The sequence below is a fragment of the Dermochelys coriacea genome, chromosome 25, assembly GCF_009764565.3.
Source record: "Dermochelys coriacea isolate rDerCor1 chromosome 25, rDerCor1.pri.v4, whole genome shotgun sequence".
Lineage (NCBI taxonomy): Eukaryota > Metazoa > Chordata > Testudines > Dermochelyidae > Dermochelys > Dermochelys coriacea.
The window spans coordinates 9659720-9679149 of NC_050092.1; the positions used below are offsets into that span (position 1 = coordinate 9659720).

The window sequence follows — 19430 nt, forward strand, 5'->3', positions numbered from 1 at the left end:
CTGTTCCTCTGATATTCTTGTTAACTGCTGGAATTAGCCTACCTTGCTTGTCACCATGAAAGGTTTTCCTCCTTCCCCCCCCCCTGCTGCTGGTGATGGCTTATCTTAAGTGATCACTCTCCTTACAGTGTGTATGATAAACCCATTGTTTCATGTTCTCTGTGTGTGTGTGTGTGTGTGTGTGTGTATATAAATCTCTCCTCTGTTTTTTCCACCAAATGCATCCGATGAAGTGAGCTGTAGCTCACGAAAGCTTATGCTCTAATAAATTTGTTAGTCTCTAAGGTGCCACAAGTACTCCTTTTCTTTTTTTTGACTGTGCGTCCCAAAGTTTTTATTCCACCATGCAACTGCATTCCTACTTCTCCATTTTAGCAGGTAAAAGCAATCTGATACAGATTATACTATTCAGGATATACTGTGAGCCTCACAAAGGAGAGCTGTCACCCAGAAGGACATCTTCCTGGTTTCGGCATGTCTCAGCCTTGGATGACTGAATGAACAAGCAGTGCTGCTCAGGATGAACGTCCACAGCACATAACGAAGATGAAGGCGGAAATTTGGTCAACCAACAGAAAAGGGCGCCACAGCCTTCCTGAGACAGCCACTCTGAGGTAACATGGCACAGCTGCCCTGAGTGAGACAGCACCTGTGAAGTAACATAACAGCCCTGTGCGGTCACGTGGCACAGCCACCCTGAGCGAGAGGGCTCCTGTGAGATAACGTGGCACAGCTGTGTGAGGTAACGTGGCACAGCCCGTGAGATAACGTGGCACAGCCACCCTGAGCAAGAGAGCTCCTGTGAGGTAATGTGGCACAGCCATGTGAGGTAACGTGGCACAGCCACCCTGACTGAGAGCCCCTGTGAGGTAACATGGCACAGCCACCCTGAGCGAGAGAGCTCCTGTGAGGTAACGTGGCACAGCCGTGTGAGGTAATGTGGCACAGCCACCCTGAGCGAGAGAGCCCCTCTGAGGTAACATGGCACAGCCACCCTGAGCGAGAGGGCTCCTGTGAGGTAACGTGGCACAGCCGTGTGAGGTAACGAGGCACAGCCACCCTGAGCGAGAGAGCCCCTGTGAGGTAACATGGCACAGCCACCCTGAGCGAGAGAGCCCCTGTGAGGTCACGTGGCACAGGCGTGTGAGGTAACGTGGCACAGCCGTGTGAGGTAACGAGGCACAGCCACCCTGAGCGAGAGAGCCCCTGTGAGGTAATGTGGCACAGCCATGTAAGGTAACGAGGCACAGCCACCCTGAGCGAGAGAGCCCCTGTGAGGTAATGTGGCACAGCCATGTAAGGTAACGTGGCACAGCCACCCTGAGCGAGAGAGCCCCTGTGAGGTAATGTGGCACAGCCACTCTGAGCGAGAGAGCCCCTGTGAGGTAATGTGGCACAGCCATGTGAGGTAACGTGGCACAGCCACCCTGAGCGAGAGAGCCCCTGTGAAGTAATGTGGCACAGCCATGTGAGGTAACGTGGCACAGCCACTCTGACTGAGAGAGCCCCTGTGAGGTAACGTGGCACAGCCACCCTGAGTGAGATCCTGTGAACCAGCTAAGATGGCACAGCCGCTGTGTTGTACTAAACTGCGCCTGTACGAGAAGCTGGAGTATTCCCAGGGCCATCAATGCAATGTCACTGATTAGAAGGCAAGGTAGAAAATTAAACGAAGCAGATGAATTAAAGCCAGACTCCACAGGCTGCATCTGTTCCTCCATTCCCTTCGGGCGCAACATTGATATAGCTTTAAAAAGTAAATTTAGTGCTGAGGAAAGCTGCCAAGCTGATGGCCCTGGAGGCTGAAGCCCTGAATGTTTCCCTAACTCGGGTAAAGCAGAGGCACGCAGCGACGGTTCCAGCTTGCAGGCCTCAGTCTGGACTGCGTCTTCTGGAAGAGGCAGCTAGGTGGGACTGTCCTGACGGGGCTTGTTTTCTCCCATAAAGAGGTTAGGTTGGGGGTTACTGTAGTTCAGAGCTGGAGGGAGTTGAACAGAGCAGCAGTGATCCTGATAATCCAATCTGAGATGTCGCAGCCACAGTCGGACCCCGGAGACAAACAAATCCAACACAAACATCCGTGGTGTACAGAGCAGATCGGCAAACACCTACGCCCCATGATGGTACCGGCATGGAACGCGGACTGGAGTGTGCACACCCTGCAGCTTCCTTGCCCTCACCTGTAATTTACAGAGAAAAAGGGGAAGATCCATTTAGGAGTCATTTGAATAATAGGCATCTTCATGATATTAAGACATATAATAATAGCTTGACAAGCTAGTCTGAAGATCCTGGACTGTTTCCTAGTGGATACAGAGGTACCATGCCATACATCTTGCCACCTAGGTATGTAGGGGGAACCTAAGCATATTTGTATATATCAATGAGATCCTCCCGGATTATCTACCCCTGCATTCATAAACCCTTGATGCCTAAAACAGACAGATTATAAATAGTTGGCTTGGCCAATTCTGTGAGCAGCTTAATGGTTTGATCCCAAGATTTAGCAAGAATCACCAACAGAGCAACTGAAAATGAAATGGTAAGGCTGTGGGGGGAGAATAGGAGCTAGAAGATGCAAGGGGAAATGAACTAGTAGTGGCAGTATTACTCCTACCAGCTTTCCAGCCATCCAACCACTAGAGGGCAATGCAGTCTCAGTCCCCTAACTAAAAATCTCTTAACGAGAAATGGCAACACAACAAAAATCCTGTTACCTTAGCCAGCTATTTCCAAACACAGGTTACTTGTATTGCACCATAGGATGGGGGAGAAAAGTACAGGTGTACCTCTAAGAAACTTGACTGGTTTTGTCCCCTTTCCGTACTGTACCTTTCAGTGTTTCTGGGTGGGTTTCCACCCCTCCAAGCAATACGATCCATCATTTGAAGGATGGCACCATGCTGGTTCCTGCTGCTCTGAAGAAAGGCAACAACTGCATTTAGAATAAAAGATTGTCAAGCAGATCACAGATGTCATTCAAAGCCTATGTCAGAGAAAAACAATAATACAGACAACTCCCTGCATCACCATAGTTAATTCACTTCTTGTAGATATCCCTCTGAGCTGCAAAGAGGCTCCCTGAGTCTGGCAATGCTGCCAGCTGTAGGCGCTAGGTATCTGAGCAGATGCATAGCTAATTCAAGGCAGGTCAGTTTGGCTCTTACAGAGCAAAAGACTGTGATTTAAAAGGCAGGGGAAACAAAAATGTGTCTTCTGGATTTCATCACGTGAATTCCAAATTTCAAAACAACAGTAACATGAAAGTGGAAGTCTATTTCTGAGTCAAGAAGGTCTCCACGTTATTTGCCTTTGTGGCTCAGACCACAGGCTGCACTGATGAAGAAATGTTATGTGTTGCTCTTTTTGAGTTAATTATTCCTGAACACTCTGCTGGGACGTTCTGAGCTGATTACTGAACTATCTGTGGAGCCTGCGCGTGACGAGGAACTCACCAAGAGCCTGTAATCAGGGCCAAGCGCTCTTCCAGCAGCTTCCCTTCTGCCTTCGTTACTTGCCCCATCTCTTGTTGCCTGGGCTCCGCTGCATAGCGTTATCTAAATAAGAAACAGGGTGTTCCCAGCATGGTGCAGACCCTCGGGACTCAATCAACAGCACCTTTCACCAACATCAGGGTGGTGGAGCCAGCCTGGCTAGCGTGGGGAGAACTCAAAGGTAATCCTCACTCACAACACACATGCCTCTCTCCACCCAGCCTTCTGTCAACTGCCTAATCCTCCATGGCGCAACCTCAAAAGAGCATGACCCCACTTCTAGTTTCTCAGACCTGCTCCCCATTGCCACCCCGCCCCCAGCCACTAAATGCCCCCACACTAGATGCTTCTCTCTCATCACAAGAGATTTGAAACCTCCTCCCCTCATCCAGTTTTTCAGCTATCCTGCAGGTTTCCCTCTGGAAGCCGCCATAACCCACCTCCCTCCCACTCCCCCCCTTCCCTTCCAGTATGTGCACCTGGACAACCCACCTCCTGCACCTGAGAGGAGGAAAGCAGCTTGCCTATGCCAGGGATCGGGCAGGGATAGGCAGCATGAATCCTTCTTAGCAAGACACCCACTGCACCTCACTCTCACCAGCCACCCCACTGCTGAATGGTTCCTACTCTCTTGATTATCTGAACTCTCTATTATCTCAATAAAATCCATGTGGTCCCCTGCCCCCTCAGCTATTCGGATAATCGTTAGTACACTGTATACATAAAGACTGCCTTCAACCAAAGGGATGGGGAAGGCAAGTCCCATCCAGGCTATTGACTGGGTAATGGATTTCTGTGGGGCTATTTTTTAAGCATGTGTTATTTATCCAGTAGATGGTACCAGGCTTATTATTAAGGCTACCCCGGGTCCGCACATGTGCTGAAGATCCTACCTGGCTTTATCTGAGCAGAGAGACCCACAGAGTGCTATTGAAGGCTTGGGCCTGGGGCTTGCTGGGCAAGGGCATGGCAGTCAGGAAGGAGGTAGGACCAGCACGGCCTGGCTGAGGAGTGACATCTGAGGGTGAAATTCACCCCTGGGCAGAGAGCAGCACAAGGTCTAGGCACCAGAGAAGTTGTATTCCAGCCCTGTGTTGAGAACTGCAGTGGTGCAGGGACCTAGGACTAGCCTTCCACACAGGAATTTCACCCATCGGCTGTTACTGCCACCTCAAGTCTGTAGTGGTGGTGGAGTATGGGGGTGGGGTATGTGCGTACATGTGTGCATGAGCGATGGAGGAGGGGTGGGTAGGTTGGGTGATGAATCTGTATAACTGTGGACCCACACTCGCTGCGCCCAGTGTACTACACCCTCAAATCCCCCTCCAGGCTGGCATGCAGAGAGCCTTCCACTTTGGCCCAGAGAAGATACAGCACTATTGAACTGGCACCATGGAGCAAATCTTGTGCAGTCCTCCTATGTTCAGGCCCCTCCACCCCCACAGGCCCAATCTTGCCGCTGATCCATGCAAAAAAAAAACACCAGATGAATTCTCTGAGCGCTCTGTGCACATGGCCACTGCAGGGTCAGTACCCCATTGAGTTCAGCTCTGTTGGTTTCATGTGTTGTAGTTCGCCGAATCCCCATTCATGTCTGGGAAAGCTGCAAGGGCATATTGAATGCACAAGATCCAACAGAGTTCTGGACCAAAAGCTGTTGCCATCTGCTGGCTTTTTGGAAATGGTGTAATAGATAGATAGCTAGATTAGATTAGATAGATGGGGTATATGGGGATAGATAGATAGAGAGATGGGGTGGATGGGGATAGATAGATGATTAGATAGAGGGGGTGGATGGGGATAGATAGATTATACAGAACAAAGAACTCTAAAAGCAGATCTGTTTGGTTCAGATATTAACTATTATTGTGATTGCTGCTGTTATTGTACTACTTTGAGATTCTCAGAAGAAATGCAGAATAGAAATTCAAAGCATTCCTGTTACTCAGAGACTGCTGCAGTGCACAGAGAGCACTTCACAGAACAGAGGATTTTGCCTTATTGTACGGTGAAAGCCTTCATATCTGCCCAGTTATCCCAGTGCAGCCTCACGGAAGTCAGGAGGGTATAACTGAGCAGATAATGTGGCCTGCTGCAGAGCCAGGAGGGGGAAAAGAGAGGGAGGAGAATGATGAAAAGCTTGATCATCTAGATACTTTATTTTACCAGATTCCACGAGATTCCAGAAATAAGTGGTTTGGGAGGAAATTCCTCCCTTTACAGAGAGACACCATAAGAACTATGCCCCCACTTGAACCTCACTAAAATCCTATTCTGTGAACAGAGAAGCAATGCTGTCCAGTAGTAGGGACATTGACCAGGGAGTCCAGAAACTTGGATTCTCTTTTTGGTTCTGCCACTGAGCTACCGTGAGACTGCGGGCAAATCATTTCCCTTCTCTGGGCTTATTTCCCCTTCCCCCTCCCACTCCCACCCTTGTTTGTGTAGCTCTTTAGGGGCAAGGATTGTCTCTTGCCATTTTTCTACCCCTCCTAGCACAAGGAAGCCCTGATCTCAGTTGGTGCTACTATAATCCAATTAGTGAGCATGCTGGCCCTCCATTCAGGAAGATAAATTTTATTTGCCCAGCTCTGACCCTTCTGTATGTTTTGCAGGGGAGAGAGGTCATGTTGATTGAACTCCAGAATGGCTTGTTCAAACTTTTGAACACTATGGTCCAAATAAATGCTCAGTATTAGCGGCTGGGTTGAGCCCTTTTCTGCTAAGCTGCAGCCTTAAGTGAATGTTTATGGCTACGTTATAAACCCCAGAAAACAGAGGCAGACAGTGGAAGTGCTGACTCGGCCTTCACTAAATGCCAATGATCTACAAAAGCATTAAAAGGGGGGAGGATGAAAAATAGAGTCATTTTCACATTTTCAATGTCCCACGAGCCCCTGGTGAAGGACACGCTGCACGCAGTGTCACTATTAATATTTATGGGCATGACACCGACCCACAACCCTTGGCAATCAGACCAGCTCCACTTTGTGAATTAATATAGCTCTTCTTGGCTGGGGTCTTGGTACAGAGGAGCAGGCAGGGGATGCTGGGATGTGCAGGGAGATCTTAACAAATTAGGGACTGACCTTTGGAGGGCAGGAACCACGCCAACCAGCTCCTCAAATCCTTGGGCCTGCTGACTAGAATTGCTTTCTCTATTACCCTGGCACACCCAGAAACACTACCCAGACCCCAGCACCACATTTCCTCTTACCCGATGTTCTTAGGCAGACCCAGCAGCATGTTCTCTACTACCTGATGCTCCCAGGGACCCAAGCCAGAACCAGTGCTGCCGTCTGCATCACAGGGAAATTCCCCGATCCAGCTGCCTAGCGCTATCCTTGTATTCTCTGCTGGTTGGTTTGAGTAATACAGGGCTCTCTCAAAAATGGTTTGCAAACAAGCACCCCAGTAAAACCAGTCCCTGTTTGTACACAAAACTCGGCCAAACACTGAGTCATGAAGGCCACAACCTTACGGATACTGAATAAGAGCCAAGCCCCACACCCAGGACAATTATTACTGTTTATCCACATATGTGAATATCACCCACAAATATCCCAGTGGGGAGTATCCCACAAATACATAGAATCATAGAATATTAGGGTTGGAAGAGACCTCAGGAGGTCATCTAGTCCAACCCCCTGCTCAAAGCAGGACCAATCCCCAACTACATCATCCCAGCCAGGGCTTTGTCAAGCCGGGCCTCAAAAACCTATAAAGATGGAGATTCCATCACCTCCCTAGGTAACCCATTCCACTGCTTCACCCTATCCTAGTGAAATAGTGTTTCCTAATATCCAACCTAGACCTCCCGCACTGCCACTTGGGACCATTGCTCCTTGTTCTGTCATTTGTTACCACTGAGAACAGCCTAGCTCCCTCCTCTTTGGAACCCCCCTTCAGGTAGTTGAAGGCTGCTAGCAAATCCCACCCCCCCCCCATTCTTCTCTTCTGCAGACTAAATAACCCCAGTTCCCTCAGCCTCTCCTCGTAAGTCATGTGCCCCAGCCCCCTGACCATTTTCGTTGCCCTCCACTGGACTCTCTCCAATTTGTCCACATCCCTTCTGTAGTGGGGGGCCAAAACTGGATGCAATACTCCAGGTGTGGCCTCACCAGTGCCGAATAGAGGGGAATAATCACTTCCCTTGATCTGTTGGCAGTGCTCCTACTAGTACAGCCCAATATGCTGTTGGCCTTCTTGGCCACAAGGGCACACTGCTGACTCATATCCAGATTCTCAGAGTGACCCATGCACCCTTTCTGAAACATACACCCCAAATACCTGGCCATTTACCATTTGTGCCAGGTTGAATCTTATTTGTGGAGGGCATTGGCAGAACCCAATGATCCTTCATGATTGCTAGGAGCTCATGCTTAGGCACCAGGGGCTACAGAGCAGGGCTAGAGGACTACTAATTCCTGATGTCCCCAGGAATGTGGGTCTGTAGCAGGTGGGGTAAATAGACACTGATGACCCCCGCACAGTGCTTGCTTAGAAGCTGATCTCCAGGAGCTGGCAAATTTTGATAAAATTCAAGGGAAATAATATTATAAATCCCCCTTTTTAAAAAAACTTCTACAAATTTGAGCCATAATGTGCCTAAAATAAGCACTAAGGCCTACATTTTCAGAAGTGGCCAGTGGTTTTGGATGCCCAGTTAGAGACACCATCTTAAAGGGTGAGATCCTGGGTCCATTGAAGCACTGACTGGCAAAACCTCCATTGACGTCTCTGGTGCCAGGATTTCACCCCTGATTTTCAGAAGGTAGATGGTCAGCCCTTTCTGAAAATCAGGCCTTTTTTAAGATGTCTCAGGCTGGGCACTCCAGTAACTGAGATATGCAAAATCACTGGACACTTTTGAAAGTTTAGGCTTAAAATTCCAAGAAAAAATAAACATCAGAAATCAAAAAAGTTCCCACCACTAGAGAAGAAGCGAGGCAGAGGAATAAGGATACTGATCCAGATTAACCTGAGTGGTCTGGGTGTGAAGCTGAATCAGCGCTTGGGGGCAGGTTGGACAATGCTGAAATCTCATGAGTTTGCCTTGGCTCGGGCAGGAAATGGCTGAAATCTTGTGAGATCAGTGGTTCTCATGAGATTTCAGGGGCCTCTGAAGTATCAAAAAGGCCCTTTCTGGATTGATCTCCAACCAGGTACCAAAATCTTAAGAGCAGGTGTGGCTCTGTGAATCTGAATCTCACCTACTCACACACAATTCAGTGGGGTTTGGATTCAAGGATCTGAGCTGGAGACAATGTGATTCAGCTCCATTTTGTACAGCACCTTCTCTATTATGTGCCAAAATGCTTTACAGAATTCAGCAGAACTGATGGTGATGGGCCAGATTCCAAAAAGATGGTGTAGTGGAGTGGCGTAAATTACACCTCCGTGTGTCCACCAGAAACCCTGAGCGATCCTGGTGGAGGAAAGGTCTCTGTTCCACTGAGATTCTCTGCTTTAACTCCTACTAGAACATAAGAGCTGCTCTAGTGAGAGCACTGAATCTACAGCACCCAGCATGATTGTGTCTAATCTCATTGTGCTTCCTGGCCAGTCCCGCTCACATCTCAGTGCTGACCCTTCATGGTCGATGTCCAGTCCCATAACACACTGGAAGGTGTGTGGGGCTGCATCAACCATGCGTCATTGCAGGCTTGGCACCCTGCTGACTTCCCACTGCTGAGCACCTCAGACAGATGATGGCAGCCCAAATCTGGCTCGCAGAGATAGCTAGTTTATAGGGAAGGAAGGAGCAAGTTACTACAAGGTAGAATCAAAGAACATAAGAACAGCACTACTGGGTCAGACCAAGGGTCCATCTAGCCCAGTGTCCTGTCTGCCTACAGTGGCCAGTGCCTGGTGCCCCAGAGGGAATGAACAGAACAAGGAATCATCAAGTGATCCATCCCCTCTCGCTCATTCCCAGCTTCTGGCAAACGGAGGCTAGGGCAGGGGTGGGCTAACTTTTTGGTCCGAGGGTCACATCTGGGTGGGGAAATTGCATGCAGGGCCATGAATGTAGGGCTGGGGCAGGGGGTTGGTGTGCGGGAGGGAGTGCGGGAGGTGGGGGGCAGTGTGCAGGAAGGGGCTCAGGACAAGGGGTTGAGCTGCAGGAGGGGTACGGGGTGTACGAGGGGGCTCAGGGCAGGGGGTTGGGGTACGGGAGGGAGTGCGGGGTGCGGGAGGAGGGCGGTGTGCAGGAAGGGGCTCAGGGCAAGGCGTTGGAGTGCAGGAGGGGTGCGGAGTGTACAAGGGGGCTCAAGGCAGGGGGTTGGGGTGCAGAAGGGATGCGGAAGGGGGCTCAAGGCAGGGAGTTGGGGTGTGGGAGCAGGTGTGGGAGGGGGTGCAGTGTGCAGGAGGGGGCTCAGGGCCGGGGGTTGGGATGTGGGGTGCAGGAAGGTGTAAGTTCCAGCCTGGCACCACTTACCTGGAGTGGCTCTGGGGTGGCAGCAGGGTGCAGTGGGCTCAGACAGGCTCCCTGGTTGCCCTGGCCACGTGCCATGCCGCTCCCGGAAGCAGCCGGCACCACGTCCCTGCAGCCCCTGGGGGAGGGGGGAAGCAGAGGGCTCCGCGTGCTGTGCTCGTCTGCGGGTACCTCCCCCGCGGTTCCCCGTTCCCAGCCAATGGGAGCTGCAGGGAGCCATGCCTGCAGGCGAGGGCAGCGCGGAGCCCTCTGCTCCGCCCCTCCCCAGGGGCCACAGGGACGTGGTGCCGGCTGCTTCTGGGAATGGCATGGGGCCCGCAGCGCCACGGGGGTGGCAATCCCGCGGCTCGGATCTAGCCCACGGGCCGTAGTTTGCCCACCCGGGGCTAGGGACCCCATTCCTGTCCATCCTGGCTAATAGCAATTGATGGACCTATCCTCCATGAATTTATCTAGTTCTTTTTTGAACCATGTTATGGTCTTGGCCTTCACAACATTCCCTGGCAAGGAGTTCCACAGGTAGACTGTGCATTGTGTGAAGAAATACTTCCTTTTATTTGTTTTAAACTTGCTGCCTATTCATTTCATTTGGTTCTTGTGTTATGAGAAGTAATAAACAACACTTCCTTATTTACTTTCTCCACACCAGTCATGATTTTATAGACCTCAACCATATCTCCCCTTAGTCGTCTCTTTTCCAAGCTGAAAAGTCCCAGTCTTATTAATCTCTCCTCAAACGGAAGCCGTTCCATACCCCTGATCATTTTTGTTGCTCTTTTCTGAACCTTTTCCAATTCCAATACATCTTTTTTGAGATGGGGCAACCACATCTGCACGCAGTATTCAAGATGTGGGTGCACCACGGATTCATATAGAGGCAACATATTTTCTGTCCTATTATCTATCCCTTTCTTAATGATTCCCAGCATTCTGTTCACTTTTGTGACTGCCACTGTACATTGAGTGGATGTTTTCCACTCAAGCTGGAAGGAGATGCAGCATTTCCTTGCTCTGCAAAATTCCCTTAGCCCAGCACATTTTAATAGGATTCAAGAGGGTCTGTCTTTGCTCTCCTCTATTTAGAAGTTGACCGAGTGGTCAGGAATGGCAGAACCAGCTGGGGACAGGGATTGGTTAGATCAAGAAGAATTTTTTTCCTTTGTCCCCTCCCCCATCCCGTTTTCAGCATAGAGCATGGGATTTTCAAAGAAGACTAAGGGAATTAGGCACCGATACGCCCACGCCCATCAGTGGAAGCTGATTACCTGTAGGCCCTTTGCAAATCCCAGAGTTCCAACCAAGAATCAGTTGAGCATCCCCTTTCTCCCCCATCCCCAGTTCATCTCCCTGGAACAGTGACGATCTCCCCACATACCTCTTGTGGCTGACGAGAAGCAGAACGGAGCCATTCTGGATTTTGGCCTCCTTGACAGTCTCCTCCTCCCCAAGCTGCCTGGCGTTGTAGTAAAAAGTCTTCTTCCAGGAGGTGATTCCCTCTCGCACCAGTTGAGCCCGCAGGTCCATCACCTTGTCTGTAGGCTTGACAGTGAGGGGCATCAGCAGGTCCTCATCTGCCAGGTGCACCTTGATGTGGTACCTCTTCCAGCGGGAAAGGCTCCTTCGCAGGGTCTCCATCCTCTCGGGCCTGGCAGGCTGGCCAGTGCGGCACTGAGGGGCATCCAGGTGTGTTGGTGAAGGCAGAGACGTGGCACTGAATGAGCTTCCTGCAGTAAACACCCTACACCTCTTGCCAAACCTGTTCCTCCCAGCTGCTACACTGTGTACTGCACATTCCAGGGAAGAGCTCATCTCAGGGGCTGGCTTCCACAGACACATCCCCTTGCTGGCTGGGGAATATGTGTAGGAGTCATTTCCTGCCCTGCAAATGCCATAACAATTATAATTATATTTGCAAAGCACAAAGGCTACCAGAGTGCTCCAAAAACTGATATTTAGAGACCATGGATGGGTGGGTGCATTAAAGAGCTGGAGAGCTTGAGTAAGTTCCCTTCCACTAGTACTAAAATGCAGCTACCTCTGAGATGGAACCCAGCAACTGGTTAACAGTCGCATTGCACCACACCATGGCAGTTTAAATCAGGAAAAGAGAAACACTCCCTCCAATGGAGATTAGATAGGCAGAGTGTGTAATTAGACATGCGGAAATTTGGGCAGGACTTCAAAACTAATTAATACCTCATCCCGTGTGAAAAGTGCAACTGAATCTATAACAACCACAATGTTCTTTGTTTTACATTTCAGCTGAGACACTGTACATTGAATAAATGACATTCACCAGGTGCACAGGCTGTGTCATCCCCTGCTCCTAACACCACCAGGTAGACTCAACAAGATAAATACCACATGCTAGTTAATCAGCACTACTTCCTGTTCCTGGAGGATGTTCCGTCTGAGTAATGATCTCCCTAAGTCCTCTTAGCACGGGAGAAACGACAGCATCACAAGGCTGCAGAAAAAAATTCACATGAGCACTGCAAACAATCTAGAGACCTAAACCAGAGAAGGGAGAAAATTTGCTGCCAAAACTTTTTTTTTTTTTTTTTTGGCAGAAAAATGCACATTTGGTGACATCAAAACATTTTGCAAATTCGTGTGAGCTTCACCAGATGCTCAAATAAATTTGTTAGTCTCTAAGGTGCCACAAATTCCTGTTCTCTTCACCAGATTGTTTCAAGTTAAAAAAAAAATACTAAAAAAAAAATCCAAACAAATGGAAACATTTTGATATTTTTGGTTCAAAATGACTTACCGAATTACTGGCAAATTGAAAAATCCATTATTCATACAGCTCTAATCTAAATACCAGTGGTAACAAACTGTCCCCTTCTAAATCTAAATATACCACTGTGACAGAAGATGTCGTCAGCTATAGGAGTCATTTATAATTCAATGATCATCAGGGCAGTTGGTGGCAGATGTGGAAGAGAATGCTTTAGAGCAAAGATCATCTAGATGAGGAAGTCATGTTTTTTCAAAAAGATCACGTCAAGATCTTATCTTGTACGCAATTTCCTGCAGCCATATTACATGAATTAATTCCCTGTGGCCATTCTTTTGTACCTGGAATAGTGTCCTTTGACCAAAGTACTGCAAGCCATTTGTCTTCAAAGACTTTGCTTTATTATACACAGTCAAATTCTCAAAGGAATTTGGCTCCCGGTTATACTTCTAAACGAACTGGACAGATTTTCAGATATGGTGAACATCCAGCAGCTCCCATTGAGAACAATGGAGAATCTCCCCCACACATATACCCCCACACACTATCTCCCCTTTGAACACAATGGAAAATCCCAAACCCGCCCCTCTGCCGTTAAGAACAATGGAGAATCACCCCCACCATCCCCACTGAAGACAATGGAAGTTGCTGGATGCTGAGCACTTTTGCAAATCTGGCCAATATAATTCAGGGATTATGGTTTGATGGGAGCCAGGACGCCTGGGTCCTACTGACAGTTGTGCTACTGAGTCACTGTGTATGTGTGGGTGAGTCACAGCAAGCTCTGTGCCTCAGCTTCTCCTTTTGTAAAATGGGGGTAACGAAAACCTACCTGGGAGGTGGGTGCTATTATGAGCCCCCTCAGATCAAATATTAACAGCACTTTTCACTGCAGTAGCATCTTCCACTGGAGGGTTTCAAAGTGTTTACAAACATCATGAGCTTGGCAACTGCCCCAAAGGCAGGTCCTCAGGTAAAGTCAGCATAAGAGCACCATGTTACAAAAGGGGAAACTGAGGCACAGAGTGGTGAAAGCCAGCTTTTTTAATTTGGGTGCCTAAAGCTAGGCCGCTAACATTTTATCTTGGCACCAGAATTAGGGGTCCAGAAGTCAATAGGAGCTGCTGGTGCTCAGCCGCTCTGAAAATACAACCCCTGACTTAACAGCCAAAATTTGGATCTAGGGGGTAAAATTCACCCCCCGAGCAGAGGGCCTGGTGCATCGCCTCTGTAATGGGTGAATTCCACTCCATGGGCCAAGTTCATCCTTGGTGTAAAGCCATACACTTAGCTTAAGTCAGGACTGATCCGTTTCCCACTGATGTCAAAGGACAGCCTCTCATTGACATGGATCAGAGCTGAATCACTCCCTATACACCACCAAGTCTGTACATGCGGCCAGCACTACTTGCCCAGAGGGTGCCAGGGGAAGCACAAAGCACTCTCATTTCAAAGGAGCCTGTCTGCTGTCAGCCCCTTCAGCTGATTCATTCTTCTAGCCTACGTGGCAGCCTGACAACTGACAAATACCTTTCAGACAGCTCCTGTTTATTTTTAGAGCTGCTCTTTCCAATTGGTCCTCGGATGTGTATCAATAAATAGAGAGGGAAAGATCGCAGCAGAAGGCAAACACTCAGATCTAGCTGCTGGGGTTTATTTATTTTCGCCTGCAAGAAGTTTGCAAACTTCTTCGGGCTCTTCCGCCAGCCCCTGCTATAGAGGGTTTAATTTGGGAGAAAGGGCCAACTTCCCAGCCTGTGGAAGCAGAGAGTGTGGCAGAGAAGGTGGGTGATGAAATATTTAAGCTCAGCAGCCCACACTGGGCCATGTGAATGTCTAATGCCAGTTCCAATTAATTTTGAATTTTTCATTAAGCCATTATTAAAAGCAGAAGGACAGCAGAAATAAGGGGAATTGACTTGGGCAGTATATTAAGTACCTTAGTTTTGCCTGAGGATGTTTTATTATCTCTCTAAGGTAATTATTTCACAAGCTCCTGGTGGTTTATGGGCTAAACAGAGACACAGGATAAAGTTTTATGCTCTTCCCTCAAAGTTATTTTAATCTTCCTCCTCTGCTCATCCTGCTCGGGTCATGTGTCCAGCCTGTCATATCTGTGTGAAGGACAAGACAGGGAGTCAGAGTTCTGTGCCTGTGTGATAATACATAACCCCAGCGTTATTTACAAATCAAATCAAACCTTACTGACTTCAACTTTTTCCCATATCGAAGGCAAATAGAAGACGCACAAACTTCCAGAGAAACACACAGTAGGAAAACAAGAAACTCAATTTAAAAGGAGGTGGGCTATGAAATGCAGTATATATTTTTTAAATGAAACAAAACATCAATATTTTTAAAAGTCAGGCAAGTCTCCTTGCTCCTGAAAGGATCTCACAAAATCCCTAAAAAGAAAAATTCCCCTGTGATTTGCAACTTCAATCACTGTAAAGAGTTTGGCCGAGTTCTTCTATACAGGAATGGACAAAGTACGCTCAGCAATTAAATGTATTTCGGACCATATCCATAGCATGGGGAAGCCAGCAGCAAAACACCTGAGTATCAGTAAAACAGGAGCATATGACTGGTTAAAAAGCAAATGGCCATATCCTCTGCTTTGTTATGGTGGTGTAAATTCAGAGTAACTCCATCAGCTTCAGTGGAATTATGCCAGATTTACACCCATGTACCATAAAAGCAGCATTTAGCCACACCAAGTCACTTACCTTGTCATCATTTAGAGTGAAATTCACCCCATGCAGAGGGCAAGCGCAAGGACCATTAACATCCCACTCAGACCCGTAGGGCTCGCTACAGTTTAAGTGGGTCTTAAACGGTGGCTAAGCCTGGTGCTGGATCCTTACACCAGTGTGAAATTCACCCTCAGAAATTATACAAGAACCTAGGAGTCATTGTCCAGCAAGGCAAGGATAACTCTGTCATCAGTGCCCATAAAAACAAGAAGCTGCGTGATACCCCAGTGATGCAACACTCTCCATAGACGCAGTGATGGGGGAGGGAGAGGAATCCCTACCTGACCCATGAAGAGATCAGCCCTGAAGCATGAGATTGTAAGCATACCTATGATGAGATATACAGGAATCCCATGTATATAAATATCACACTGGATGACAAGACCTTGGGACAAATGCAACCTCAGGCAGCTTAAATGAAAGCAGGGCCTGGCCCCTCTGACAGCAGAGTTGGTCCCATTGTACAGAATAATGCAATAATGAATGCATGTAACTGAAAGCAAAAATTATATCTATATCACATAAATCAGTGGCATAAACACTCATATACAAGTAACAAAAGGGCATAGGTAACTCTATAGTAAAAGGTTTCAGAGTGGTAGTCATGTTAGTCTGTATCAGCAAAAAGATCGAGGAGTCCTTGTGGCACCTTAGAGACTAACAAATTTATTTGGGCATAAGCTTTCGTGGGCTAAAACCCACTTCATCAGATGCATGCAGTGGAAAATACAGTAGGGAGATATATATATACACAGAGAACATGAAAAAATGGGTGTTACCATACACATAACGAGACTAATCAATTAAGGTAGGCTATTATCAGCGGGAGAAAAAAAACTTTTGTAGTGATAATCAGGATGGCCCATTTCCAACTGTTGACAAGAAGGTGTGAGCAACAGTAGGGGAAAAATTAGCATGGGGAAATAGTTTTTACTTTGTGTAATGATCCATCCACTCCCAGTCTTTATTCAAGCCTAATTTAATATTGTCCAGTTTGCAAATTAATTCCAATTCTGCAGTTTCTTGTTGGAGTCTGTTTCTGAAGTTTTTTTGTTGGTGTATTGAGACTTTTAGGTCTGTAATTGAGAGACCAGGGAGGTTGAAGTGTTCTCCGACTGGTTTTTGAATGTTATAATTCTTGACGTCTGATTTGTGTCAATTTATTCTTCTATGTAGAGACTGTCCAGTTTGACCAATGTACATGGCAGAGGGGCATTGCTGGCACATGATGGCATATATCACATTGGTAGATGTGAAGGTGAACGAGCCTCTGATGGTATGGCTGATGTGATTAGGCCCTTTGATGGTGTCCCTTGAATAGATATGTAGACAGAGTTGGCAATGGGCTTTGTTGCAGGGATAGATTCCTGGATTAGTGTTTTTGTTGTGTGGTGTGTGGTTGATGGTGAGTATTTGCTTCAGGTTGGGGGGCTGTCTGTAAGCAAGGACTGGCCTGTCTCCCAAGATCTGTGAGAGTGAGGGATCGTCCTTCAGGATAGGTTGTAGATTCTTGATGATGTGCTGGAGAGGTTTTAGTTGGGGGCTGAAGGTGATGGCTAGTGGCGTTCTGTTACTTTCTTTGTTGGGCTGTCCTGTAGTAGGTGACTTCTGGGTATTCTTCAGGCTCTGTCAATCTGTTTCTTCACTTCAGCAGGTGGGTATTGTAGTTGTGAGAATGCTTGATAGAGATCTTGTAGGTGTTTGTCTCTGAGGGATTGGAGCAAATGCAGTTGTATCTTAGAGCTTGGCTGTAGACAATGGATCGTGTGGTGTGGTCTGGATGGAAGTTGGAGGCATGTAGGTAGGAATAGCGGTCAGTTGGTTTCCAGTATAGGGTGGTGTTTATGTGACCATCGCTTATTAGCACCATAGTGTTCAGGAAATGGATCTCTTATGTGGACTGGTCCAGGCTGAGGTTGATGGTGGGATGGAAATTGTTGAAATCATGGTGGAATTCTTCAAGGGCTTCTTTTCCATGGGTCCAGACGATGAAGGTGTCTTCAATGTAGCGCAAGTAGAGTAGGTTCCTTAGGGGATGAGAGCTGTGGAAGCGTTGTTCTAAGTCAGCCGTAAAAATGTTGGCCTACTGTGGGGCCCTGCGGGTACCCATAGCAGTGCCGCTGATGTGAAGAACATTGTACTTCTACAGAGCTTTTACATATGAACATTTAAACATGCTTAACAAAGGCAGCTGAGAGAAATGCTGTAGCCTGTGTATGACAGGCCAGGCTGGCCCGTCATTGTGGTCTCTTCTGGTCTTAGAATCTCTAAATCTATTAATCCCACTCTTCAACCCCATCCTTCAGGGGTCATGGGGAGGTTAGGGTTGCCTGCATTGCCCTCAGCGGGCTCATCACACTTGGAGCTCTGCATTAAGACAATATGTATAATGAAATGTCATGCTTCAGGGCTTCAGCCTGAAGGGGTCAGGAAGGAATTTTTTTTCCACCCCAAAGCATCAGAGATTGGTCACAGCTGGAAATGGGATATAAGACAGGCTGGACACATGCTCTGGAGGTGGTACCAAGAATCCCCTTTCTTAGATGCTTGGGCTGCTGGGTCTTGCTCAGGGTATAAGTGATCACCAGATTTATGGTCAGGAGGGAATTTCCCCCCAGGTTAGATTGGCAGGGGCCATGGGAGGGTTTCACCTTCATCTACAGCGGGGGAGTGGACTGCCTGCTGGGATCATTTGGGTATATCCAACCTAACCAATTCTCAGCCATTGCAAGGGCCTCAGGCCCTGGTGGCACCATGGTCTATCCTGATCTTTGCCTGTGGTACACTACAGGGTAATCTCCTGAAGACCAAAATATTTCAGTCTAACTAAAGTAATTGAGCTCAATATAGGGGATGTGTGTGAAATGTAATGGCCTGTGGTATACAGGAGGTCAGACTAGCTGACCTAATGCTCCCTTCTGTCCTTAAACTCTGTGAAATGGGTCATAGGTCCTATCTGGCGAACAGCTAACAGAGATTTTCCTTTAGTTCAGTGGGTGGGGACTGCACTTTGGGGCAGGAAGTTCTGAATGGAGCATAACGACAAATAGGAAGTCAGGGGATTTATTGACTTTAACAGGGTTCAAAAAAGAACTAGATATGTTTATGGAGGATAGGTCCATCGATGGCTATTAGCCAGAATGGGTAGGGATGGTGTCCCTAGCCTCTGTTTGCCAGGAGCTGGGAATGGGTGACAGGGGATGGATCACTTGGTGATTACCTGTTCTGTTCATTCTCTTTGGGGCACCTGGCATTGGCCCCTGTCAGTAGACAGGATACTGGGCTAGATGGACCATTGGTTTGACTCAGTATGGCCGTTCTTGTGTTTTTATAAGTATGAGCCACCTTTTACATAGGGAAAACTGAGGCACGGATCAATGAAAGTAACTGGCCCAAAGTCACTGGCAGAGTGAGGCATAGGGTCCAAGTAGCCTACTTGCTTCTCTTGCCAGAGTAGTAGATTCAGTGCCATAACATGTACAATGACAATGTTCAATTGTTAGCCTAAAAGAGAAAAAGCATTGTCCTTATAATCACTGCATTTTTACTGCACACCTCCAAGCCAGGGTTAATGCTGCAGCTTATTAATTATTATCACTTTGTACATTTATATCATCATCTACTTCTTTGATTTCCTGCCATCAGCTCAGCAGTGACGGCATAACAGGGCAGGGAAAGAAGAGGAGCCAGGGGAACAAATACAATAGCAATAATAATCCCTAGTCTTTATCCAGTGCTTTTTCCTCAGTAGATCTCAAAGCATTTTACAAAGGAGGTTAGGATCATTATCCCCATAATAGATGGGCACAATTCTTAGCTTTTCAGTAGCTGTGATCACAATTTGCCACCTGCCAGGCTGTTTTCCAGCTGCCGTTTTCTTATTCTAATACAAAGTAAGAGCCAAGATGTTGCTGCGGAGGGCAATGAGCTTTCTTGCTTTTTGGACAGAGACCCACATCTGGGAAAGTCCAGCAAAAGCATACAACTTTTCCAACTGAGCCACTTTG

At 47.7% G+C, this 19430-nt stretch overlaps 1 protein-coding gene across 2 annotated transcripts; it reads right to left on the reverse strand.

Annotated features, from left to right (window-relative positions):
• Nucleotides 1-253: 253 nt before the first annotated feature.
• Nucleotides 254-11659, reverse strand: LOC122457462 (ubiquitin domain-containing protein TINCR-like). 2 transcript variants are annotated; one of them, XM_043502562.1, is made up of 3 exons: nucleotides 3456-3536; nucleotides 2833-2913; nucleotides 254-2180 (listed from the first exon to the last, which is right to left on the reverse strand). In XM_043502562.1, the coding sequence occupies exon 3, from the start codon at nucleotides 1737-1739 to the stop codon at nucleotides 516-518; it is 1224 nt and encodes a 407-aa protein (XP_043358497.1). In that variant the 5' UTR covers nucleotides 1740-2180; nucleotides 2833-2913; nucleotides 3456-3536; the 3' UTR covers nucleotides 254-515. The 2 variants fall into 2 exon arrangements, with proteins under 2 accessions (XP_043358497.1, XP_043358498.1); XM_043502563.1 differs by lacking the exon at nucleotides 254-2180 and adding an exon at nucleotides 11306-11659 and having other exon boundaries at nucleotides 2484-2913; nucleotides 3456-3557.
• Nucleotides 11660-19430: the final 7771 nt, after the last annotated feature.